The following is a 24,992-nucleotide window of genomic DNA, read 5'->3' as shown; positions in this document are numbered from 1 at the left end:
GTTTAAGTATTAGCATACAGACTGTGTAGCTGCCTTTCTGCTCTCTTCTGGAATGCTGGCTGAATTCTGGATAGTTAAGATTGCTAGATAAGTGACATGTTTAGCAGTTTAACTCAGCTACTAATCACCAACATACTAAAATCACCAGTAAATAATTCGGGGCTACAATAAAGCCAGCACTTCTTCTGGTTGGTTTTTTGTTTGTTTTTTTTTATGAGGCAGGGTCTATCTCTGTCATGCAGGCTGGTGTGCGGTGGCATGATCATGGTTCACTGCAGCCTCAACCTCCTGGGCTCAAGCAATCCTCCCACCTCAGTCTGCCAAGTAGCTGGGACTACAGGCATGTGCCACCACACCCAGCTAATTTTTAAATTTTTGGTAGAGATGAAATCTTGCTATATTGCCCAGGCTAGTCTTGAATTTCGAGGCTTGTGATCCTCCCACCTCAGCCTCCCAAAGTGCTGGGATTACAGGTATAAGCTACCATGCCCAGCCCAAAACTAGCACTTCTTTAACTATTATTTAGGTATAATGATTGGTGAAAACAGCCTTCTTTACTTTTAGTCTCTTAAATACAGTAGGCTGCTTTCAGTCCCATTCACAGCTAGCTATATAAGCTGGGGTTAGAAATACTCTAACATTATGGACTGGTTTCCTAAACTACAGCACAATTCAAACATGGCTGAAAATTAGCACTGAAACTACAGCCTTATCCGCCACACCTACCCACTAGGAAGACTAATATTTTCAGGTCCTCAAAATATAAGCTCATCTCATTTATACCCACTTGGCCAAAGTCTCAGGCTTGATGAGGATGTTAAAGTAGGTCTTCTTCAACTGCTCAGTTATCATTGTAAAGACAGCTGGTGTGGAATTGAACTCAGCTAAGTAGTCAATAATGAGCTGAAACAGTAGCTAAAAGAAAAAGAAGGAAGCACTTTAAGAAGCATGGAAATCCACTATGTATTAGGGAAGGAAATGTTTCTCTTTGGTTTTTACCAGGGTACCCAGCATGGTACTAGGCATTGTAGGAGGGGGACACAAGAAAATTACTAATGACCTTTTGTTTGTTTGGGTGTTAACCTGGAGACAGGATATCACTCCAGTCACCCAGGCTGGAGTGCAGTGGTACAGTCACCCAGGCTGGAGTGCAGTGGTACAGTCACCCAGGCTGGAGTGCAGTGGTACAGTCACCCAGGCTGGAGTGCAGTGGTACAGTCACCCAGGCTGGAGTGCAGTGGTACAGTCACCCAGGCTGGAGTGCAGTGGTACAGTCACCCAGGCTGGAGTGCAGTGGTACAGTCACCCAGGCTGGAGCGCAGTGGTACTATCGACCGTAATTCATTGTATCCTCGAATGCCTGGGCTCTAGCAATACTCCCACCTCAGCCTCCTGAGTAGCTGGAACTACAGGCAGGCGCCACCATGCCCGGCTAATTTTGTTGCTTTTGTACAGACGAGGTCTTCCTATGTTGCCAGGGTGGTCCTCAAACTCCTGGCCTCAAGTGATCCTCCTGCCTCAGCCTCCTGGCCTTAAAGAATCTTAAGGGTCCAAAATCCTAAATAATTGTCAAATTTGGAACAATTCTTCCTTTTTTTTTAATCATTTCATGGGTGTTCTCAATAAGATTTGTAGTGTGTCCTTAGATAGGTCCTATACTTTTCCTGTTTATTCTTAGCCATTTTATTTATTTTTCCTCAATATTGTAAATAAATGTAAGATTGATTTCATCTATTTCTTTCTTTCTTTTCTTCAGAGACAGAACCTCACTATATCGCACAGGCTAGTGGCACGATCATAGCTAAGTATCCTCAAACTCAAGTATTTCTCCTGCCTCAAACTCTGGAGGAGCTGGGACCACAGGCACATCCCACTGTGCCTGGCTTCCATTTCTAAGTGGTTACTGCTACTATGGGGGGAAAAAAAGTCATTGATTCTGATATACTAGTCTTATGACCAGCCATATCACACCTATTTATTTTTTTTAATTTTAGTGGTATATGAGGTTTTCTAAGAATATAATCATATCATCTGCAAGGAAAAATATTTTTTCCAAAAAAGTTTTTATTTCATTTTTTCATCTTACTGTAATAGCCAGAACCTCTAAAACAATAACAGAATAATAGAGATGATTGTGGATTATTCTTGGCTTGTTGCTGATGTCAGTGTTCATCATTTTATCAGTTAATGTAATGTCTGCTGATAAGTTCTTTGAGGTTTTTTTTTTTTGAGATGGAGTCTCACTCTATTGACCAGGCTGGAGTACAGTGGCGCGTTCTCGGCTCACTACAAGCTCCGCCTCCCAGGGTCACACCATTCTCCTGCCTCAGCCTCCCGAGTAGCTGAGACTACAGACGCCGCCACCACGCCCAGCAAATATTTGTATTTTTAGTAGAGACGGGGTTTCACTGTGTTAGGATCTCGATCTCCTGACCTCCGACCGCCTCAGCCTCCCAAAGCACTGGGATTACAGGCGTGAGCCACCGCACCAGGCCGAGGTTTTTATACTTAAGTAATTTCCTTCTATTCCTATTTATTAGGAATGCCAACTCAAATTTATCAAATGATTTATCACCATTTATCACTATATTCATACAGTGGTTCTCCTTTGACTTGTGTTATGGTGACTTATGATCATCAATTTCCTAATATTCCACAACCCTAGCATTCCTGGTATTTAAATTATCCTTTTTGCTAAACTGGATTTAATTTTCAAATTTTTAGAAAGTTTACATCTATATTCTACAGATAAAATTGATCTTTAGTTTTCTATACATACATACATACATATATGTTCTATATTAGGTTTTAATATCAAGGCTAAGTAAGCCTCACAAATTCAAGAACATCAAATACTTTTCCATGGTTTGTATTTTTAATAAGCTCTCCAGGTAATTCTAAAACATATTTTCCAAATGACAACCACTGAATTAGGCTTTAATCTGCTTGAAACTTAAGCTACATTATACTTAGGACTTAGAAGGTTGACAAAGTAAAATATTCCATGGCGTCTCCTTCTGAGACCAATCTTTGCTCCATGGGGAGATGGAGAAGGGAAAAGACATAAAAAGGTGAGAGCTATACTCTTCTCTTGGGTTTTTGCCAAGATGAAGGCTATTATCACCTAGCACGGGTCTTTCTGGCAGGTCCTTTCCTCTAAAAATTTTCTTGTATAAACCTATTTCCCTAAATCTTAATATAATGTATATTCTACCCAAGAAACCTAGACATAAAATTTATTATTGAGCATATTATATTACTTTACCTGGTATTCAGTAATCTAACTCTCTTAGCTAACAACCCATTATTTTTCCCTCCTCTTAAGAAGTTTTTGATGAAGCAATACTGGAACATATTCCTCACTAAGAGATTAGTAACTGACATGATACAGACCCTGTTTCAAAATGGTTCATAAACTTAGAAGGGAAACAAGACACACATACCTGAAACAATGGGAAGGAGCCTAAGATGAGGAAGTAAAGGCACAAGCATCTGAGTTCTACTCCATTTCAGGCAAAACACCAGTCAAATTTGTTATTCCACAGCCAGCATGGAGGCTCATGCTTATAATCCCAGCACTTTCAGAGGCTGAGGCAGGCAGATCATTTGAGGTCAGGAGTTCGAGACCAGCCTGGCCAACATGGAGAAACCCCATCTCTACTAAAAATATAAAAATTAGCTGGGTGTGGTGGCACGTGCCTGTAGTCCCAGCTACTCAGGAAGCTGAGGCAGGAGAACTGATTAAACCCGGGAGGTGGAGGTTGCAGTGAGCCAAGATCACACCACTGCACTCCAGTCTGGGTGACAGAGTGAGTATCTGTCTCAAAAAAAAAAAAAAAAAGGTTATTCCTGTATGGTAAAAAATTTAGCTAGAACCAATCCTAAATGCCAGTGTTGGTTGTGGAGAAACTGACAGCAAAGGGAAGTGAAATCAATCCTGAAGCATGGGCTATAATCCCATGCACTGCCAGTAATTAATAAAACATATGTTGTTCTTATGTATAGTCAGTCACAGAATAGCTGTCATCAACCAAGAATATTCAAGATAATCCACATTAATAAACATTTCTTTCTCTGTACAGCATCCCATGCACATACCTCTATATAAATATGGTATTTTAATGCTCTAAGGAAAACAGAGTACTTGTACTTACAGGTAGTTTGTGGTTAAATCCTTTCACTCGAATAATTAAACCATGTTCTCCAGCTACCAGTTTATACTCCAGCTGGGCCACATCTGCTTCATAAGCTGGTTCCGCAAGGTTGTGCGTAAGGATATTGACAAAGATATCAAAGAGGACCACACTAAGAAGTACAAAATGCAAATGGCATCTTTAATTGGTAAGAAAGACACAGGAAATAGATTTGTTTCAATTTAGAGTAAGCAGCTTCATTTTTAGAGAGTATAAATTCTCTACTCCAGAATGTAAAACTGTATGCTGAGTTCAAAGGTAATACAGCTTACTCAGGATTCAGTTTCAGAGGTGTATTATAGAATTCCTACCTTCAGCAGTGTTTCCCAATCTTTTTCACATCATGTACACATACAAAATGATAATATTTATATTGTACAATGAGGTAAATGGAATAGGCATCAGCAGCACTGGCCTGAAGGCTCTGTCTACCCTCCAAGCCTAGGCATTCTGACTGATTAAAAATATGAGGTATGGGAATGCATTTTTTAGAGTGAATATTAACAAATTCTAGTGCTGCTTGTCATTTTAAGTTTGGATTTTACAGTTAAGTAGGAAAAGAAAGAAGAAATGCACCAACATTTCCCAAGTATTTCCTATGTTCAGATATATTTTAGGCTCTCTGGCCTCCCACAATGAAAGCTATCTACATAAATATATAAGGGATTTGCTAAGAACAGGAACAATCACATTCCTTGGTATTCTACAAATACAGAATCAACAGATCCATCAGTCTCATTATAGACTGGACAGTCACCCAAACTGATCTTTAAGGACTTTTCCCCATCCAGTAATTGGGAACTAATTGCTCTAGTCTACACTATCAGCATGTTTTACCAATGGACGCTGGTAATGCAACAGCCACAGTTCCATTTTGATGTTTGGTAATAATACAAATAACTTGTTTGGAGCACAGAAAAAAAATACATAAATCAGCAACATAGCTCAAATATGGATAGAGAAAATGACAGAATGATTTAGAATGAAACAAAATAGTTTTTCAATAACTAAAAAATATATTTTCCGGAAAAAAAGACAACCGCTTACTTTGCTGCAGATTTCTGTATCAAGGGTGAAATTAGATGGAAACGTATATATGCTGAAAGAAAAAAGACCATAGACAGAAAAGGTTAGGGGTCTCAAATATTTTATACATCTGTTATTTTCCCCAATATAGATATTTTTAATTCTGAAATAAACTATTAATCCTTAAATCCTCATTACATCTTTATTCTTTTTTTTTTTTTTTTTTTTTTGAGGCAGAGTCTCGCTCTGTCGCCCGGACTGGAGTGCAGTGGCCAGATCTCGGCTCACTGCAAGCTCCGCCTCCCGGGTTTACGCCATTCTCCTGCCTCAGCCTCCCGAGTAGCTGGGACTACAGGCGCCCGCCACCTCGCCCAGCTAGTTTTTGTATTTTTAGTAGAGACGGGGTTTCACCGTGTTAGCCAGGATGGTCTCGATCTCCTGACCTCGTGATCCGCCCGTCTCGGCCTCCCAAAGTGCTGGGATTACAGGCTTGAGCCACCGCGCCCGGCCTACATCTTTATTCTTAAGGGTCTTTAAAAATCAGTATTTACCATTCCAAATAACGAGTTCCAGAAGGCACTCTTTAATCTATGGGAAGACCAGACACACGGGCAGATACACAGAGAGGCCTATAAATACTCGTATTTATTAATAGCTTCAGTCAGGAAAAATTCTTAGAGCACAGATGTTAAGAACATTAAGGGAACAACCCCAACATTCACACAAATTTATAGCAGAGGCTTTCCAAGGAAACTGAATTTAAGGAGGTTTTTAGAAACTCGTAAGTTATTCAAAACAAATAATGCAAATAACTTCCCAATAAACTCAAGAATCCCACAGAGCTACAATACAGTTGTGTTTTGAGGCTGGGGATATGGGTTAAAGGACATACAAGAGCACCCAGCCTATGATTCCATGTGGCTTCAATAAGTTCCTTATGCCATGTTTGAGAACAGAACAGTAAGAAGCAACACAGTTAGGGCCACAACATTAAAGATAAGGACTTTAGAGTCTACTTAACTCTATACTATGCTTCCTTTATGCTGAAAACAAAATGGGAGAAGGAGGCAGTTGGTGGGGATTTCACATTTGTAATGCTGGACTAGGCTATCTATCATGTCTTTGAATAATTCCCTTGTGTATTCTTATCTCTTTTTAAAGACAATGTTCATATAACACCAATTCCTTAAGATGGTCAAATACCTGGTTCTGCTTTCATTTAGTTGACAGAAAAAAACCTACAAACAATTTCATTCTAGCCTTAAATGTTCATTTCCTGGACACTGGAGTCCACAAGGATTTCTGCGACAGCACAGGAGCACAGTGTAAATCTGGTGGATAAGCCTAAAAAAGGTCTTCAAATCGAAGGGGGAAAGAGAAGGAGGAGGTGATACACACAGGGGAAACAAGTTGCTGCAAAGTGGAGAAATATTTGTTTTACTTATTTTACTCCTTTTAAAAAGGGAGGGTGAGAGGGCTTCAAGGTGGCTGATAGAGGCACCCAGCCCTAGCCTCCTCCACAAAGGAGGACCAAAATAGCAAGGAGATTATCACATGTCAAACAGAGCATCTAAAGAGAACACTGGAATTCAGCAGGGAAGTAACAGGAGGGCAACATTTTACCTTTGGGGATTTTGAATTTGTTGTCTTTCTTATACCACAGGCAACCTTGTGGAGTATTCACAATTTTAACTGGGTATTCTGTTTCAGGGCAATCGAAAGCCTTCAACGTAAAGTCCGTGGCTAACAAAAGAAGATAATAATAATTCACTCGAGTATTGCAGCAGGGGTCCCAGTAATCTGTTATTGGCTTCAGGAGTCTAAGTAACTTTTCTGTGTGGCAAAAATAAGCCAAATCCAAATACTAGAAATACATTAAATTAGTAGGCCAATACTGAAAGGAAAACTATGTCGGTCTTAAAGTAAATAAACTCTAAAGATCTGGAATTTCCCAAGAACTGATTCTGATTGCTACACATTCTGCTTCATTCCCTTTCTTAAAGACAATTTTAACTGAGAGAGGAGCCTTTAGTCAGGATAGTTTCATAAACCAATTTATGAAACAATCCATTAATTCATGAGAATGTCTTTTACCAACCTTACGCTATACATTTGAAAAGTTACAAAATTGTTCTGCTCAAACGAAGTCAAACTCTTCCTTTTGGTTAATTAAAACAGTTTCATCAACACACAGATGAAAAATAGCTGATTTTTAAAATTTGAGTACTTGCTGTATTTATGTAAAAGAGCTGGATTTGGTAGGCATGGTAGCTCATGCCTGTAATCCCAACACTTTACAAGGCTGAAGCAGGAGGATCACTTGAAGCCAGGAGTTTGAGACCAGCCTGGGCAACACAGAGAGACCACATCTCTAGAAACAAATTAAAAATTAGCTGGGCATTGTGGTGCACACATGTAATCCCAGCTACTCAGGAGGCTGACACAGGAGGACTGCTTGAGTTCAGCAGGTCAAGGCTGCACTGAGCCATGATCATGCCATTGTACTTCAACCTGGGCAAGAGAGTGAAACCCTAACTCAAAAAACTAAAATAATAAGCTAACTGGGTTGTTTAGATTATTTACAGTTCAAGATGTGAAACTGAAATGTCTAACATAGATAATAGTGTGTGTGTGTGTGTGTGTGTGTGTGAGACGGAGTTTCACTCTTGTTGCCCAGGCTGGAGTGCAATGGTGCAATCTCAGCTCACTGCAACCTCGGCCTCCTGGGTTCAAGTGATTCTCCTGCCTCAGCCTCCCAAGTAGCTGGGATTACAGGCATGCGCCACCATGCCCAGCTAATTTTGTATTTTTTAGTACAGATGGAGTTTCTCCATGTTCCTCAGGCTGGTCTCGAACTCCTGACCTCAGGTGATGTGCCCGCCTTGGCCTCTCAAAGTGCTGGGATTACAGGCATGAGCCACGGCACTTGGCTAATACTTTTTTTAAAAGGCTTTTTTTTTCCTAATGGAAGGCAAATTCACATAACATAAACTTAGCTATTTAAAAGTGAATTCCGAAGCATTCACAATGCTGTGCAACTACCACTTCTAGCTAGTTCCAAATCATTTTCCTCACCCCAAAAGGAAACCCCCTACTCCTTAAGGGATTGCTCCTCATTACCCACTCACCTCAGCCCCTATCAATCATCAATCTATGTTCTGTCTCTACGGATTTATCTATTCTGAACATTTCGTATAAATGGACTTATCTGTGACCTTTTGTGTCTAGTTTGATGTTTGCAAGGTTCTTCCCCATTATAGCATATATCAGTACTATATTTTTTATGAGTAATATTTTAAGTATGTATACATCACAATTTGTTTATACATTCATCCACTGATGGGACATTTGGGCTGTTTCCATCTTTTGAGTATTGTGAACAGTGCTGTGTGAACATGAAGGTCCATGTATTTGTTTGAGTACCTGTTTTCAATTATTTTGGGTATATACTTAGACATGTAATGAATGGCTGGGAAATACAGTGTTCTAAGTAAATTACAGTTATAAGCAACTCTAAAACCTTGGACCTAGGATTGGTAGCTTTCAATTACTTTTTTCTGCAACTCACTTAGAAATATGTTTTCCACTGCAAGCTAGTAGACAGATAGGCAGACATCCGAAACAAAAGTTCTTAAAATAACATTCTTTCTACATGCAATGAAACATTTTGCTATTTTCTATTCTAACTGATTTTTTAATGCTTTCATGGCTCATTACATTGATCTTACAATCTATTACATTGACTTCACAACCTTCTAATGGGCTGCCACCTGCAGCTTGAAAAGCAATAGAACAATCTGGAAAGATAATGGCAATCCCTAAGGAGACTGGTATGGAAGAATCAGCTACGCTATACAGGATAAAGCATAAACTTCAGAGTCCCAAGATCTGTGTTTAAGTCCTGATTTCTCATTCACCAACTGGACAGTCTTGTACCAGTCACTTTGCTTTTCTGACCCCCAGTTTTCTCATTTGGAAAAGTAAGAAAATAGTAATGCCAACCTCAGAATGTTACTGGGAATCTCAAATATAAATTCCTATGATATGCTGTAAAATATAATGTGCTATACAGGTGCCTATTAGCACATGGATGGATTATGTATAAAAATTGCTATTTTACTGACCTATGTACTTGTTTTCAGCTGGAAGATGAAGATCTGGATTTAATTCGAAATTACTACTCCACAATTCAGCCCAAGAGTTTTCAATATCTGTAAAGGAGAAAAATAAACTGACCCAATAAACAATGCAATGTTCAACATTCTCTTAATAATAAACTAGTTATCAGCTGGCCTACAAATCAATTCTCCTTTCTCAGGAAAACTGTGACTGACACATAGCCAGGCATTCTAGAATCGTGCTACTCAAAAGTGTGGTCCCAGCAGCACTGGCATCACCTGGGAGATTGTCAGAAATGCAGAATCTGGCAGAGCACGGTGGCTCACAATTGTAATCTCAACACTTTGGGAGGCTGAGGTGGGTGGATCACCTAAGGTCAGGAGTTTGAGACCAGACTGACCAACGTGGTGAAACCCCAGAAAGGTTTCTACTAAAAATACAAACATACAAAATGAGCCAGGCGTATGCCTGTAATCCCAGCTACTCAGGAGGCAGGGGCAGGAGAACTGCTTGAACCCAGGAGGCAGAAGAAGTTGCAGTGAGCCAAGATCGTGCCATTGCACTCCAGCCTGGACAACAAGAGCAAAATTCCGTCTCAAAAAAAAAAAAAAGAAAAGAAAAGAAAAAGAAAGAAAGAAAAAGAGAAATGCAGAATCTCAGGCCCTACCCAAACCCTCTGAATCATAATCTGTATTTTAGTAATATCTCCAGGTGACAAAAATGCGCACTGACATTTGAGAAGCATTTTTCAAAAACTAAGTCAAAACTCTGCTCCTAAAATACCAGGATAACAGAATTTTTTCACTAGTTAGTAAACATAAACATAGCAGAAAATAACTTCCTGTGCAGTAGTATAAGTAATTGTCATTTCAAAGTGAACTTTTAAAAAAGTTATACTTTCTTCCCCCTGTAGAACCATTAAATTATTAAACATTTCCAGGTAAGTTAAATATACCTAAATGTAAGACAACTGTTAAAATATTTTACCTTCTATACTATACTGAGTTCCAAACCATTTCTCCTTGAGGTCACATTTTCCCTCATTAGCACCAGACAGTAAAACAAGATTTGCTTTTTGAGGAACTAGCTGATTTAAGGCTTCAGCAATGACCTAGTGAAGTGGGAAGAGGGGAAAGAGATATACACAATTTCAACCTAATACATGTCTGTTAAAAAGGCAAAAATCACATTGTTAGGTACCTCCAAGATCTATGCTCATAAAAATACCTACAGTTCATGAACACCCTCATTTACAAAGTCTCATCAGTGTTTCAGAACCTTTTTTCCTACTTTATTGAGGTATAGTTGGCAAATATCAAGTATGTTCTTGATAATGCTTTAAACAGTGTTTATCTTAAATCCTACATATTATCAGCATTAGCAGTAAAAACAGCTATCCTTTACTACTAAGCTTCCACTGTGAGCCAGGAAGTATTTAACACACATTATTTCATTTATTCCTAAAAACAATCCTAAGACAGGCTGATTTACACAAAATAACAGTCAGCTTCAGAGGGTGATGGTTAAGTAATTTGCTCGGTTAAAGATTATGTAACTTGTACAGAATAATACACAGCTAGAAGTGGCAAAAGTGGAGTTCTAACTCAATTTGTACATGCTACCAAGGACTATGCTCCTAACAGCTATCTTTTACATCACTTCATATCCAGGAATCAGTAAAACACTGCCAAGGTAGGGCCTCCTTCAATAATCCTCCAGCTACAATAAGGACTAAACAGAATTTTGTGGCTTGGTTTGGAACCCTAACTACTACTTAAACACCATTTATTTAAGCATAAAACAACAAATGGTGGTTCAGAAAAAAAAACAACCAGCCCGTACCGGGCACAACCATCCTAGTGACACAGCAAGAATGTGTGGTTGTTTCTTCCTCCTTTACCTTTCCCTGTCCTCTTTAAAATTAATAGTTTAGGAATGTCTATGCTAAAATTTCTCAAGGAATGTCCTATGTTATAATTTCTCAGTCTCAGCACTACTAACATCTTGGGTCAGATAACTATTGTAGGATCCTGACTTCTGCATTATAGGACATTTAGTAGCATCCCTGGCTTCTACCCACTGGATCCCAGGAGCACCCCACACCTCGCCCTGAGTTGTGACAACCAAAATGTCTCCAGACAGTGACAAATATCCCCTGGAAGGCAAAAGTCACCTCTGGTTGACGCCTGCTATCCTGTATGAAACAAAATGACTTATTCTCCACTAGTGAAGGAATGACCCTGACCAACAATTCATTGGCATGTAACATTATCCCTGAGTCATATGTTTCTAATTCAGGGAACCTTTAAGTTTTCTTATAAATATTTTCAAAATGATTAAAAATTTAACTGTCCCAACTCTGCAACTGAATTAAAAGGTAAGCTAAACAACTAAGTACTTTTTACAGGGAAACCACATACTTCTTAGGAATCACTTCAACTAATTTCAGTAGATGTTTCAACATTTGAAAATTATTAAAATAGTACCTAACAAGTACTGATTTTGATTTTCTCCTCTTATATTAAAACTTAATTATGTAAAAGAAACATGAGAAATTATTCACAAAACTATTGATACTTCTGTTTAAACAAATAAAAATCCTGACTAGGCCGGGCGCGGTGGCTCAAGCCTGTAATCCCAGCACTTTGGGAGGCCGAGACGGGCGGATCACGAGGTCAGGAGATCGAGACCATCCTGGCTAACACGGTGAAACCCCGTCTCTACTAAAAAAATACAAAAATCTAGCCAGGCGAGGTGGCGGGCGCCTGTAGTCCCAGCTACTCCGGAGGCTGAGGCAGGAGAATGGCGTAAACCCGGGAGGCGGAGCTTGCAGTGAGCTGAGATCCGGCCACTGCACTCCAGCCCGGGCGACAGAGCAAGACTCCATCTCAAAAAAAAAAAAAAAAAAAAAAATCCTGACTAAATATAACTAAGTTTTCTTCGTTCCCATGGTTCTTAAATACATCTGCGTACTTTCTCACCCTCCTCTTCCCCTAAAAGTAAGTTTTAGACATATAAACCTACTTACTTCTGGCTTATATTCAAAAAGAAGCTGATCTCCAGTGAGAATGTCCTGCAGTGGGTACAGCTGCATGTTCTCACACATGTTTTCCACATACTCAACTGGATCTGTCTGTAAAGAAGTAAATTATTTCACACCAGAACTTCTCCATTATTATATTTGATTTACCACAAGATACAAATACTTTCTCCCTTTCTTATTAACAATGAAACCAAAAGCTTCTGAACACATATAATGAGATATAATTGCAGCTTAAGAATCTGATGCTCAGTAGGCTGGACACAGTGGCTCACGCCTGTAATCCTAGCATTTGGGAGGCAGAGGTGGTTGGATTACTTGAGACCAGCCTGGGCAACATGGCAAAACCCTGTCTCTACAAAAAATGCAAAAATAAGCTGGGTGTGGCGGTGTGCACCTGTAGCGCCAGCTCCTTTGGGAGCTGAGGTGGGAGGGCTGCTTGAGCCCAGGAGGTTGAGGCTGCAGCGAACCGAGATCATGCCACTGTACTCCAGTGTGGGCAACAGAGCGAGACCCTATCTCAAAAAAAAAAAAAAAAAAATCTAAGAAAATATAGCCATAGCTACTCCCTTAGGGAGCTTAAACTCATACCCCTCATGCATCATTCTGAGCCCTATAACCCATTAGGTTCTAGTCATTATCACAGCCTCTTAATGATAGCAATTACCACACTGAACTATGAATGTCTGTTCACCAGTTAAGTGCCCCACATGACTATGTGAGCAATAAAGGCAGGTGACCTATCACTACAGCACTATCATCTAAAAACTACTTGTAAAAAGCATGAATCAAATCAATGCAGGACATTTAGCAGCATCCCTGGCTTCACTGGATCCCAGGAGCACCCCACACCCCACCCTGAGTTGTGACAACCAAAATGTCTCCAGACAGTGACAAATATCCCCTGGAAGGCAAATGTAGAAATCAAGGTGTGTTGGGCCAGGCACAGTGGCTCATGCCTATAGTCCCAGCTATTCGGGAGGCTGAGGCAGGAGAATCCCTTGAACCCAGGAAGTGGAGGTTGCAGTGAGCCAAGATTGTGCCACCACACTCACACTCCTGCCTGGATGACAGAGCGAGACTGTCTCAAAAAAAAAAAAAAAAAAATGTGTTAGCCAGGCAAGGTGGCTCATGCCTGTGATCCTAGCACTTTGGGAGGCCAATGCGGGAGGACAGCTTAAGCCCGGTTCAAGGCAAGCCTGGGCAACATAGCAAGACCCTGTCTCTAATTTAAATTTCAAAATAATTAAAATGTGAGTGTCAGATAAAAGTCTTGAGATAAAGAAGTATATTCGGCCGGGCGCGGTGGCTCAAGCCTGTAATCCCAGCACTTTGGGAGGCCGAGAGGGGTGGATCACGAGGTCAGGAGATCGAGACCATTCTGGCTAACACGGTGAAACCCCGTCTCTACTAAAAAATACAAAAAAAAAAAAACTAGCCGGGCGAGGTGGCGGGCGCCTGTAGTCCCAGCTACTCGGGGGGCTGAGGCAGGAGAATGGCATGAACCCGGGAGGCGGAGCTTGACGTGAGCTGAGATCCGGCCACTGCACTCCAGCCTGGGCGACAGAGCGAGACTCCGTCTCAAAAAAAAAAAAAAAAAAAAAACTGAAAGAATGACCACCGGTTCACTGATACATGAAATGGAAATATTTTTCCAGAGGAACACAGTCAATTCAAGTATTTACCGAGCACCCAGATACACAGACTGTTAAAACTGACAGATCCTTCAGATACCAAGTAGTTTCAGTCCCATGTTTTACAATGAGGAAACATAGTCGGATTTTTCCTGACGAGATGGCTAGATGGCTTGCCTAAGGTCACACAGTGAGTAAACGACAGGCAAAGTAGACATCAGAACTCTGACCTCATAACACATCCAATACGCTTCCCAAAACACCACACTGCCCAGTCCTTTACTAGATTCCTGGGTTCAAGCAACCTGCCTGCTTGACCTCCCAAAATGCTTGGATTACAGGCATGAACCACAGTGCCCAGCCTGTGGGCCTATTTCAATCAAGGAAAATGCTCTCCTTCCCCTGAATTCCAAAGCACAATGTTTCTAACATTATACATGGTAAATATAAATTACCTTATAGAATGTCTTCACAATATTTGAATTCCCAAAATATTAAATACCATAACAAGTCTCCATGAATGTTTGTTGAAGGGATAGAGGGATGACTATGTAGATAAATGATTACCACACAACATGATCTGTATCATCTGCTTAATCCTCTCACTGCCTTATCTTACTCAATATAAATACTCAAAAACCTAATAGTTAATTTTCAGCTAGCTTCAAGGACATCTAGAAACTCACATGACACAGAATGACAGAATTAAAACTCCACTGACACTTTCAAAAAGAGGTACAATGTCGACACCAGTTTCAACTCAGTCACAGGTAACATGCAAAAAGAATTTGACTTCCAGTACCTGCTCTTGGTAATGAAATTCATTATCCTCAATTTTCTGAATCTCTTCAAAAATTCTGTGAAGGAGAAAACTATAATTAGAAGATACATTAAAATTTCTGCCTACTTGAGGGAGAAGGGCGGGAGGAGAGAGAGGACCAGAAAAGATAACTATTGGGTAGTAGACTTAGTACCTGGGTGACAAAATAATCTGTACAACAAACCACCGTGACACAAGTTTACCTATATAACAAACCTGCACACATATCCCTGAATCTAGAATAAAGGTTTAAAAATTTCTCAATAGAAGCATCAACAATAAAAGAGAAGCATGAAAATAAAGGGACTGGCCACATATGTGTAAAGCCTTAGTGTACACTCACATGTAGAGGGATAAGGATATGGAGACAATAAAGGAAACAGAGCAGAAAATGCCTGAAAAACCATCAAGGCAAGACTAAAGCATGTCTACTGGCAGCCTGAAGCCTCAAATACACCAGGACTGGCTCCTGACCTCATTCCAAGAAGTGTTTATTACCTTTTTTCTGGGCCTAGCTTCTGCAGCATTTTTAAATACTGAAAGACAGTGTAAGCAACCTGAAAACAAAACATCCAAATTAGTCTTTTGCATAAAAGGATACCTAGGTAAAAGGAAAAAACAAGTCAATTTGAATTATTTACCTCATAAAAATGTTCATAACCCTCATCAGTCAATGTAATAGAAATGCTGAACACTGAATAAGTAGAATTTTGCTCAAATCCCGTCTCACCATTTCCACCAAACAGTGCAAGAGCCCAGCATCTACAGGTGGGGAAAAAATTAATCCAATCAGTGTTCCTGGATTGGCAGTCTACAGACATTCAAATTAACAAAATATAGAGGCTTTCTATGTAAAATTTGGAAACCTCAGCCTTTGATGTAAACATATACTTTCCAACAGTAAATCTAAAAGTGCAAATTTTAAAAGCACAAGGCCTCCCAAGGAATTGTGATACATTTAGGAATCACCAGAAGGAAATAACAGTCTTTGTTTAATGCAAATATGAACAGATATGGCAACATAGTAAAACATTAACAGCTTTATTAAGCGAAAACCATTCCTTTTGAAGAGAACAGCACAAAGTATTAAAATGATGGCTGCTGGAAAGCAATTTGCTTACCTTTTTTTTTTTTTTTTAAATGAAGACAGGGTCTTACAATGTTGCCCAGGCTGGTCTTGAACTCCTGGGCTCAAGCAATCCTCCACCTCAGCCTCCCAAGTGCTAGAATTACAGGCGAGAGCCACCGCGCCCAGCCTCCCCATTTTTGAACCTGACTCCTAGGAGAGGCCTTAAGACACTTCTAATACATACTTACATCGAATGTCAAGTGAGGTCTTTAAGGCTGTTAGCTAACCTACATAGGTTGTCTACGAAACAAGCAATGAGACTATACCTTTCCCTGACTAGATTAATTCTGAAAAGTTACAAAGAGAGGACACCAGAATAGAGTCTGAAATTCTAATAAAGCTCATTAAGGTAGAAAGGTTGTGCACAGCTCAAAGCATATAGCATATATTGTGTAAGGTACATATGAACCCAATATCATTAGTTTATTATTTTATAGTTAACTCTGCCCTCTTGGTTTTCTTTGAATGTTCTAGTACACACAAGTGTCTTAAAAATACTTATTTAAATTTCTCATCTATCCTTCCATTCCCATACTATTTCATTTATAGAAAAATCAAACAAGGAATTACTTTAATATATTAGTCCTGATTATAAAATTATATTTCTATTATTGAGCTATAGGTGACTTAAACAGGTGCTTTAATGCTCAGGAAACATTCTGCTAACATGGCTGCATATACCATTTGCAGTCCTACCTATTAATTATGATTTACCTACCCAATGAAGTTTTCATTAAAGTCCAGGTTTGGGGTTGGGAAAACCTGGAAATCCATGGCATTTAAATAATTGATTTATTTACCATTCAGTCAAATATAAATAATTGATTAGAGCTAGTTCTTTTATGTAATTCTGGAATCTATTACTTTCATTTATGATTTTTTTAAAATTTTGTGTACAAATAACTTCCAACAATGGGCTAAAAAGTAGCTTACAAGGAAATACACAAATATAATATGGACATTAAAATAATGTAAGTTATTAAAATGACTATAATTAAGCATTAAATCTTATTCCAGGCTTCCTGGCAGCTAAAGTAAAAGAATGCATTATATAAGACTTACTGTCTATTATTTTTCAGAGATTGCTATACTGAAAATACTTATTAATTGAATACTTGCTTTTTCCTAAGGAAAGAAAGAATGCTGCCTTTGCCTTCATGTCCAACCAGCCAGGATATATAATGAAGTGGCTTCACCCTTTTAAAAAAATTTAATGGTTAGAAGAAAAAAAAAAGGTATAAATACACCAGAAAATCTTACCTCTAAGGCTACAATAATCTGAAAATATAATCATAAACTTATTCTCACATATGTCCACTAAACATGAAATTGTAATTAATTTAATAGCAGGAAGATAAAAACAGAAAATATAGTAAAATTAACTCTTTCATTGGAGATTACTGAAGAGTACAATCATCCCAAAATTTAAGGGCACTACTTTTTCTCTTGGACACCAAACTTACCTGCTGTCATGATAAATCTTTTTGCTTTCCCCCAAATGAAATGTAGATTCCTTATCGGTTTAGAACCTAATATAGGTATGAATCACTGTAAAGCTTTTGGTACTATATTGGGCTCTGTGGTAAAGTGAAATGTGTGGCAGCTCAAAGGGTCAGAAAATCTTGGTTCTAGTTTTAGTTTTTCCTTTAAGTAAATCATGACCTTGAGCAAGATACTGAACTGTATTCTTTTTCTCTTCACTTGCCCAACTACTTACTGAGTTTTCATGAAAATGCAATAACAAGTATAAAAATGCTTTATCACATACTAATAATATAATAGTCCGAGTAATTGTGCACATGCTGTTCAAACTGTCTTTCCCACTGGCTTCTACTGTAATTTTATTAAAAGTATTCTTACCACAAAGACATACAGAAAAAAATTTAGTTTTCTGTATATTTCTGTATATATGAGAAAATTTAATTAGGTTACACAGTTAAATTCTGTAAATTCTTGAAAGTCAAGATATGATTTTCAACTATGTTAAGCAATCCTTAAAGCCCATACAACTTTGTTTAAAATATTAATTTGGCTGGGCACAGTGGCTCACTTCTGTAATCTCAGCACTTTGGGAGGCCAAGGTGGGTGGACTGCTTGAGCCCCATCCCCCTCCCAAAAAAGTTAAATTTTTACCAGTTGATTAGCATGTATTTCTAATTAGAAAAGCATTTGTAGGCATTGACTGATGCTTATCTTAAATAACTCTCTGGCCCATGCTACACTGCTCATATAAGATAACTATATAGACAAGTAGAAATCCTTTCCTAATTTGCATAAACCTGACCTAATTCAGAGGAGTAAATCCTTGGGATTTATATACCCTAGTCGTATTACCAGTCCAAATTATTATTATTTTGAGACACAGTCTTGCTTTGTCACCCAGGATGGAGTGCTGTGGCGCAATATCAACTCACTGCAACCTCCACCTCTCAGGTTCAAACAATTCTCATGCCTCAGCCACCTGAGTAGCTGGGATTACAGGTGTGTGTCACCATGCCTGGCTAGTTTTTTGATATTTTTAGTCGAGACAGGGTTTCGCCATGTTGGCCAGTCTGCCAGGCCCAAATTATTTAACTTTACTTTTGACAAGATCAAAACAAATTACAAAAGTTAGCATTCACACTAAACACTTAATTTCAAAGACTTAAGAAGGGCCACTATAACTGAGAAAGCTCTAGTTTTTATATCCAAAAAATAGTAAAATACATAGCAAGGCTTGAAAGCTCCCGGAGTAATCAAGTTCCAGGTTACTGTATTGCCGTTTATAAATTCAGAACCCCCAAACTTAAACCATTTAGCATGCTTTAAAAGTGATTCTCACTCGGTTCTAATGAAGTAAATTTTCCCTTAAACTCTTACCTGTAATGTTGCTGTTGAGGAGGAAGTGCCCATGTGATGGTCAGAGCATGAATTTTTCTGATTGGAACAACTAAACAAAAATATTTTCCAGAAAAACAGATATAAGTGTTTCTCTATAACTTTTACTATATTACAAAAATGTTTAAAATTCAATATATTTATCTTCCAGTAAACAAGGGAAGGTTTAGTACAATGCACTTATTATTTCAACTTGCCAATTTTCCAATTCGCATAATGCCGTTTTTGTAAATTTCTTTTTTATTTGATTTCAGAGGTAGAGAAAGCAGGGATAAAAGAACTATGAGGATATGAAATGCTGCTGTGTATGGATCTCTTCTTGCAAGAAAGGATACAAAACTAGGAGTCAGGAGACCCATGGCTGAAATCCAGTCCTACCCCTATCTTGCTATATGTGCTTATATGACCTGAGAAAATCACTTGCATTTAAATCTTTCTGAATCTGTTTACTCATAGTAAAATGAGTGAGTTGGGTTAAAGTATCTCTAGGATTCTTCCCAATCCTATTATTCTATGAATAGGAAAACTAAAACCAGAAAGAATACAATCAAAAATAAGTTGTCACTGGAAAGAGTTAGCTTAATATTAACAGAATGGAGCCAGCAGCTGAAGGGTGTAACAAAACAGTCACTGATTAGAGGAAAGGAAAAGGAAAGAGACTGGTAATGGGCTGAAGAAGGAGGGAATACCTAAAGTAATTAGTAAAAAGAGAAAAAAAAATCTGCCATGATAGAATCAAGAAAGAGATGGGAAAAAAAAAAAAAATTAAAAAAAAAAAAAATAAAAATAAAAAAAGAAAGAGAGATGGTGAATTAAGAATGCTTCTGCAATATTCACTATAGGCAAATTGTTAAGTAAACTGTAATGTAATCACACAACTCATTATGCAGTTACTACAGGTATATTAAATGAAACAAAGCAGGAGACAGAATTATATATATATTTTTTAATCTCAACTATGTTAAGAAAATATACCTATTAGAAAATCAGAAAGAAATCTGGAGGCCAGACGTGGTGGCTCACGCCTGTAATCCCAACACTGTGGGAGGTGAAGGCAGGCGGATCACTTGAGGCCAGGAGTTCGAGACCAGCCTGGCCAATGCGGTGAAACCCCGTCTCTACTAAAAATACAAAAATTAGCTGGGCATAGTGGTGAGCGCCTGTAATCGCTGCACTCGGGAGGCTGAGGCAGGAGAATCACTTGAACCTGGGAGGCGAAGCAGTGAGCTGAGATCGTGCCATTGCACTCCAGCCTGGGCAACAGAGCGAGACTCTGTCTCCAAAAAACAAAAAAAAGAAATCCGATACAAATGACTTCTCTTGATGGTAAGATTTAAGGGTGATTTTTCTCCCATTTCTTGACATTTTATATTTTTATTTAGCAAATATTGCTTTCACAAAAAGGAAACGATTTCCAAAGTGTTTTCCCTCTCCTCTATTTTTATTCATTTAAAGGCAAAGAAGAGCAGAATATAAATAAAATGAAACATGAATGAAATTTAACAAAACAGAGAACAAAAGGGAAGAAACGTAAAGCAAGGAGAAAGCATGAAGTAGACTGAAGTAGCAGCAGGGCACCAGAATCAAACAATCTGCAGCTAGTCAATGATCTGCTATCTATTATTAATTAGATCTCCATTGTCCATCTACTCCCTTGCCAACCCACATGTATTTTCTGTTGTGTTCTCATTTTCAATGAAAATTGGCAGCCTCAATTAGGTTATGGAGAATGTGCCAAAATTATTTCAAACAGTTTTAAACTTTTGGTTCACAAACCTCTATAAAGTTTGTTAAATGCTGGTGTGTCAAATGGATCCGTTAAATGGCCAAAGTTTGGTCTGGGTAACCCACTGAAAATAAAACAAATACATACAAATTTAATTGGCAAAAGCCTTTATAAGCAATATCTTTAGGGATATCTAACTGAGAGATATTTATAATCTATTCTATATACTCCTTCTTGGAAAGCATTTCAGGCATGAACAAACAGATGGCAACACAGCCACAAAATCTTCAGTTACACAATCTGTTCTTAGCCTCAGCCCAGTAACTCAAAAGTCTTTACAACTCAAGAGATAGAGAAGAATGAATTTAAAGGACCCCCTCTCACCCCAATATTTACTGACTCTATCAGCCCCATTTAATTTCAGTTCTCCTTCTAGACAAAGCCATTTCAGAAAGACTTAAACTAGAGATAATACTTTTTTAAAATCAACAATTATACATGGAGTGAATATTAGGTGTAAAGCACTATATCAGGCACTGTGGTATTTAAAAGACTTGGTCCCTCCTAGGGGCTTCTACTCTGGTTGAAGATATTGTAACTTTAATATTTCTCCCAAAACACAGTCGATACAAATTAGTATTAAATGCCTTGAAGAATTTTTAACCTGTCTAATTAAGGAACCAAAGTTATTAGTGAATAATATATGAGATTTTTTTTTAATGCTCATCAGGGATTGACAGAACCTAATTAATTCCTCTATTAAATACACCTCTGATTTTATTAAAGTTTCACATTTGACATTTCCATAGTTCACACTCAAGACTTCTTTTTTTTTTTTTTTTTTTTTTTTTTTTTTTGAGACGGAGTCTTGCTCTGCCACCCAGGCTGGAGTGCAGTGGCGGATCTCAGCTCACTGCAAGCTCCGCCTCCCGGGTTTATGCCATTCTCCTGCCTCAGCCTCCCGAGTAGCTGGGACTACAGGCGCCCGCCTCGTCGCCGGCTAGTTTTTTGTATTTTTAAGTAGAGACAGGGTTTCACCGTATTAGCCAGGATGGTCTCGATCTCCTGACCTCGTGATCCGCCCGTCTCGGCCTCCCAAAGTGCTGGGATTACAGGCTTGAGCCACCGCACCCGGCCAAGACTTCTAATCAGAAAAAAAAAAGCCCCACAAATTTGTCATGCTTTTGATTACCTTTACATACCAAAAAGCACTGCTAATTATCAATGGCAATTCATATAAAGCCAAATCAATAATAACCAATCAGTTGTCATTATAAATTATTCTAACATTTTATGCTAGTTTCTTTCATAGATTTCAAATAATTATGTATTAGAAGAATAACTGGGAAAATCCACAGGTTACTCATCCGATGCAAGAAAAAATATGTTTTCATTAATTTTGTTAAAATGCAAACTACTAGGTATGGAAAGAAAGATTTCATTGCTTCAGAATTAAATTTCTTGTAAACTTTGTAACAAAACTGTAGCAGTAATGTATCTTTTAAATATTTGTACTATTTTGATGAATTTGAGGTGGAGAAAAAATGTTTATATCATCCTGAACTGAAACTCTACATACAATTTCTTATAAAAGAATATCTAGTTTGACTATATGAAATAGGAGTTTTTCAGGCAGTATGGAAAGTCAGTCATCATCTAAAAGATTATTTCTTTTATGGGGAAAACCAGTGCAATATCCAAACAACTGACGTAAAAAAAACAAATTTTCAGAACACAATCTGTCCCAATGAGGGGGATGTAAGTGTGCATATTCTTCTGCCTCTCATATAGTATTTTCTTTTTTTTTTTTTTGAGACAGAGTCTTGCTCTGTCGCCGGGGCTGGAGTGCAGTGGCCGGATCTCAGCTCACTGCAAGCTCCGCCTCCCGGGTTTACGCCATTCTCCTGCCTCAGCCTCCGGAGTAGCTGGGACTACAGGCGCCCGCCACCTCGCCCGGCTAGATTTTTGTATTTTTTAGTGGAGACGGGGTTTCACCGTGTTAGCCAGGATGGTCTCGATCTCCTGACCTCGTGATCCGCCCGTCTCGGCCTCCCAAAGTGCTGGGATTACAGGCTTGAGCCACCGCGCCCGGCAGTATTTTCTTTTGTATCACAGAAAAGCTCTAAATAAATGTAAAAGGAGGCATAAATTTTTCAGAATTATTGCTTACTATATACATTTACAAGCCTGTAAATTTTGAACTATGGAAACTTGGCTTGTCATCTTAGTTTACCCACTCAAAAACTGTGTGATTTTGACATTCATTAAGTTTGTTTAGGTCTTAATTCTATCACCTGTGTAAAAATGAAAACGCATACAAGATAATGGTCTCTTTAACTCTGAAGGTGTATGATGTATGAAAATAGATATCTTACTTGTTTGGTATCTGAGAGAAGATTTCAGTCACCCACTTTTCCAAAGTATCCAGTGTTTCTTGAGAGAGGAGGACAGGGAAGATACAGGAAAATACAATGACATTATTCAAGGTAGAAATGCAATTAGATTTCTCAGAGATCTTTAGCTAAAAAACAAAGGGTTATTTTAATTTGGCCATTACTTGCCACTCCTGAACCAGTAATGGATTAATAGGAAAAATAACAGTAGAAAAGAAAACCTTATGACACAGAGAATTCTATGAGACTCCTTGATTTCTCCCTGGTAAAGTTAGAAAATGCATACTAGTTTAACAAAAAAAATATATCTTTAGCATTAGGCTAGTGTGAAGGACCAAGAGATAAGATTATGCCAACCATCCTATGCCCATTCCAAAACTTACATCCTCTTGGAAGGTTTTTCCATACTAACCCATATTACATTAACCTCTCCTTTTTGCCATCTCATCAGTACTTTTATATTCCACTTGTTTTACTTTAATTTACACTTGCTGAGGTTTTAACTCATAGGTCTTTTTAGGCTTTATATATATATATAAATCATACATATATATGATTTATGTTTTCCTTTGATTCACTTCTTATATTTAATAAGAAATTATTTTGAAATTTATAGTAAAAAAACAAGATCTAAATGAAAAAGGAAAGTTTTTGCTTTATCTGAGTGACCATCATTGAAGAGTATTTGTTAGTTCTACCAGGCACATGAATTTCACTAATTCTCAATAGAGAATCCCATTATATAAAACATGGGATTTAGACTAATGGACTTCTGAATTTATATTATACTATTTATATAGATGTTTGACTCTTATATGGTATAATTAATGCTTAAACTCTAAATTCTATGAAATCTACATTGTACATAGTTTTCATCAAAACTCTAGCCTAGGCACAGGGGCTGGGGCCAGTAATCCCAGCTATCTCAGAGGCAGAGGCAGGAGGATCACCTGAGCCCAGGCATTTGAAGCTACAGTGAGCTATGATTGTGTCACTGCGCTATAGCCTGAATGACAGAGCAAAACCCTGTCTTGTTAAACAACAAAAACTCTAGGACTTGTTTTAAAATTTTGAAATAAGCATTAATAAGCTCTTATATCTGTCATCACAGAGGAAGAAAATACAAAAGAAACAGAGTAACTAGTTAAAGAAAAACACATGGAATTATTTGCAAACACAATAATCAAAAATCGTGAATTAACTTGTATACCAAATATGGAATTACCTAATTTAGCAAATGTAAAAGGAACCTGGAAGCAATTTGAACAAAAGAATCTACCATACCATGTAACTTTACCTTCAAGTCAACTTTAGTGAACTCATTTTGATCATAAATGCAAAAATGTTTTACATGTAAGTACCAAGTCAGATTTGATCTTAATTTTGACAATGTAAAAAGCAAAACTTTATAAAAGGGGGAATCACATTAGGGTGAGAGGATTAGCCTTTCAAATAGAAATGTGCAAACTATAAGGTATGTTAAATGGAATAATTTAGCAATTTACTGACTTTGAAAAACAAGTAGGTTGAAATGTAAAGAAAACAAAAGAAAGCTTCCATGATTTCCTTAATGAGAAAAAATTAATGTGAGTTACTGAAGACAATGATCAAAGAAGGAAAATAGAGATATTCATCAGTCTTTACATTTAAGATACTTCTGCCACTGAGGTATTCATCAGTATTTTATATTTAAGATACTTCTGCCACTGTCACCATGATCAATCTCGATTAATTTTTACAGGACCTTATGTAAGAATGAACAAACCAACACTTTGCCCTGTAAGAGTCTGTAATTACTATAGAGTAAATGTAAAACCACAGACACAATTGCAGCTGAAGGTGGCTTAAAAGATCAATTCATGACCTATTAGAATATTAATATATTCATAGACCAGCCTACATATCTTATCTTACAAATAAGACCTATTTCTGTAAGAGATTTGCCTGAGAATCTCATCATCTTGTGTTTCCCTGAGCTTTGCCACTAGTTATGTGACATCTCCAAGTTCTGATTTCCTTTACCTTGTATTAAGGT

General features: G+C 38.1%; 1 protein-coding gene and 1 long non-coding RNA gene across 5 annotated transcripts in view; one reads left to right on the top strand and one right to left on the bottom strand.

Annotated features, from left to right (window-relative positions):
- NRDC (nardilysin convertase) overlaps window positions 1-24,992 on the bottom strand; it is a 98,778-nt gene that overhangs the window by 10,826 nt on the left and 62,960 nt on the right. For all 4 annotated transcript variants that reach the window (XM_033226388.1, XM_033226389.1, XM_033226391.1 and 1 more), the window contains 14 exons: window positions 22,940-22,997; window positions 20,615-20,688; window positions 18,821-18,890; window positions 17,081-17,158; window positions 15,474-15,594; window positions 15,331-15,389; window positions 14,815-14,869; window positions 12,367-12,471; window positions 10,326-10,449; window positions 9,344-9,430; window positions 6,843-6,962; window positions 5,241-5,292; window positions 4,155-4,305; window positions 788-915 (listed from right to left, as the gene is read on the bottom strand). In XM_033226388.1, coding sequence (XP_033082279.1) covers window positions 788-915; window positions 4,155-4,305; window positions 5,241-5,292; window positions 6,843-6,962; window positions 9,344-9,430; window positions 10,326-10,449; window positions 12,367-12,471; window positions 14,815-14,869; window positions 15,331-15,389; window positions 15,474-15,594; window positions 17,081-17,158; window positions 18,821-18,890; window positions 20,615-20,688; window positions 22,940-22,997 — 1,282 coding nt within the window. The remainder of the gene's footprint in view (window positions 1-787; window positions 916-4,154; window positions 4,306-5,240; window positions 5,293-6,842; window positions 6,963-9,343; window positions 9,431-10,325; window positions 10,450-12,366; window positions 12,472-14,814; window positions 14,870-15,330; window positions 15,390-15,473; window positions 15,595-17,080; window positions 17,159-18,820; window positions 18,891-20,614; window positions 20,689-22,939; window positions 22,998-24,992) is intronic.
- LOC117092598 lies at window positions 909-1,732 on the top strand. Its single transcript, XR_004440853.1, has 2 exons — window positions 909-1,120; window positions 1,311-1,732. It is a non-coding gene; the product is annotated as an uncharacterized LOC117092598 (long non-coding RNA).

This window comes from Trachypithecus francoisi, unplaced genomic scaffold, assembly GCF_009764315.1.
Source record: "Trachypithecus francoisi isolate TF-2019V2 unplaced genomic scaffold, Tfra_2.0 Lachesis_group12, whole genome shotgun sequence".
Taxonomy (NCBI): Eukaryota; Metazoa; Chordata; class Mammalia; order Primates; family Cercopithecidae; genus Trachypithecus; species Trachypithecus francoisi.
The sequence above is the reverse complement of the archived record's forward strand: the minus strand, read 5'-3'. Positions and strand labels throughout refer to the sequence as shown.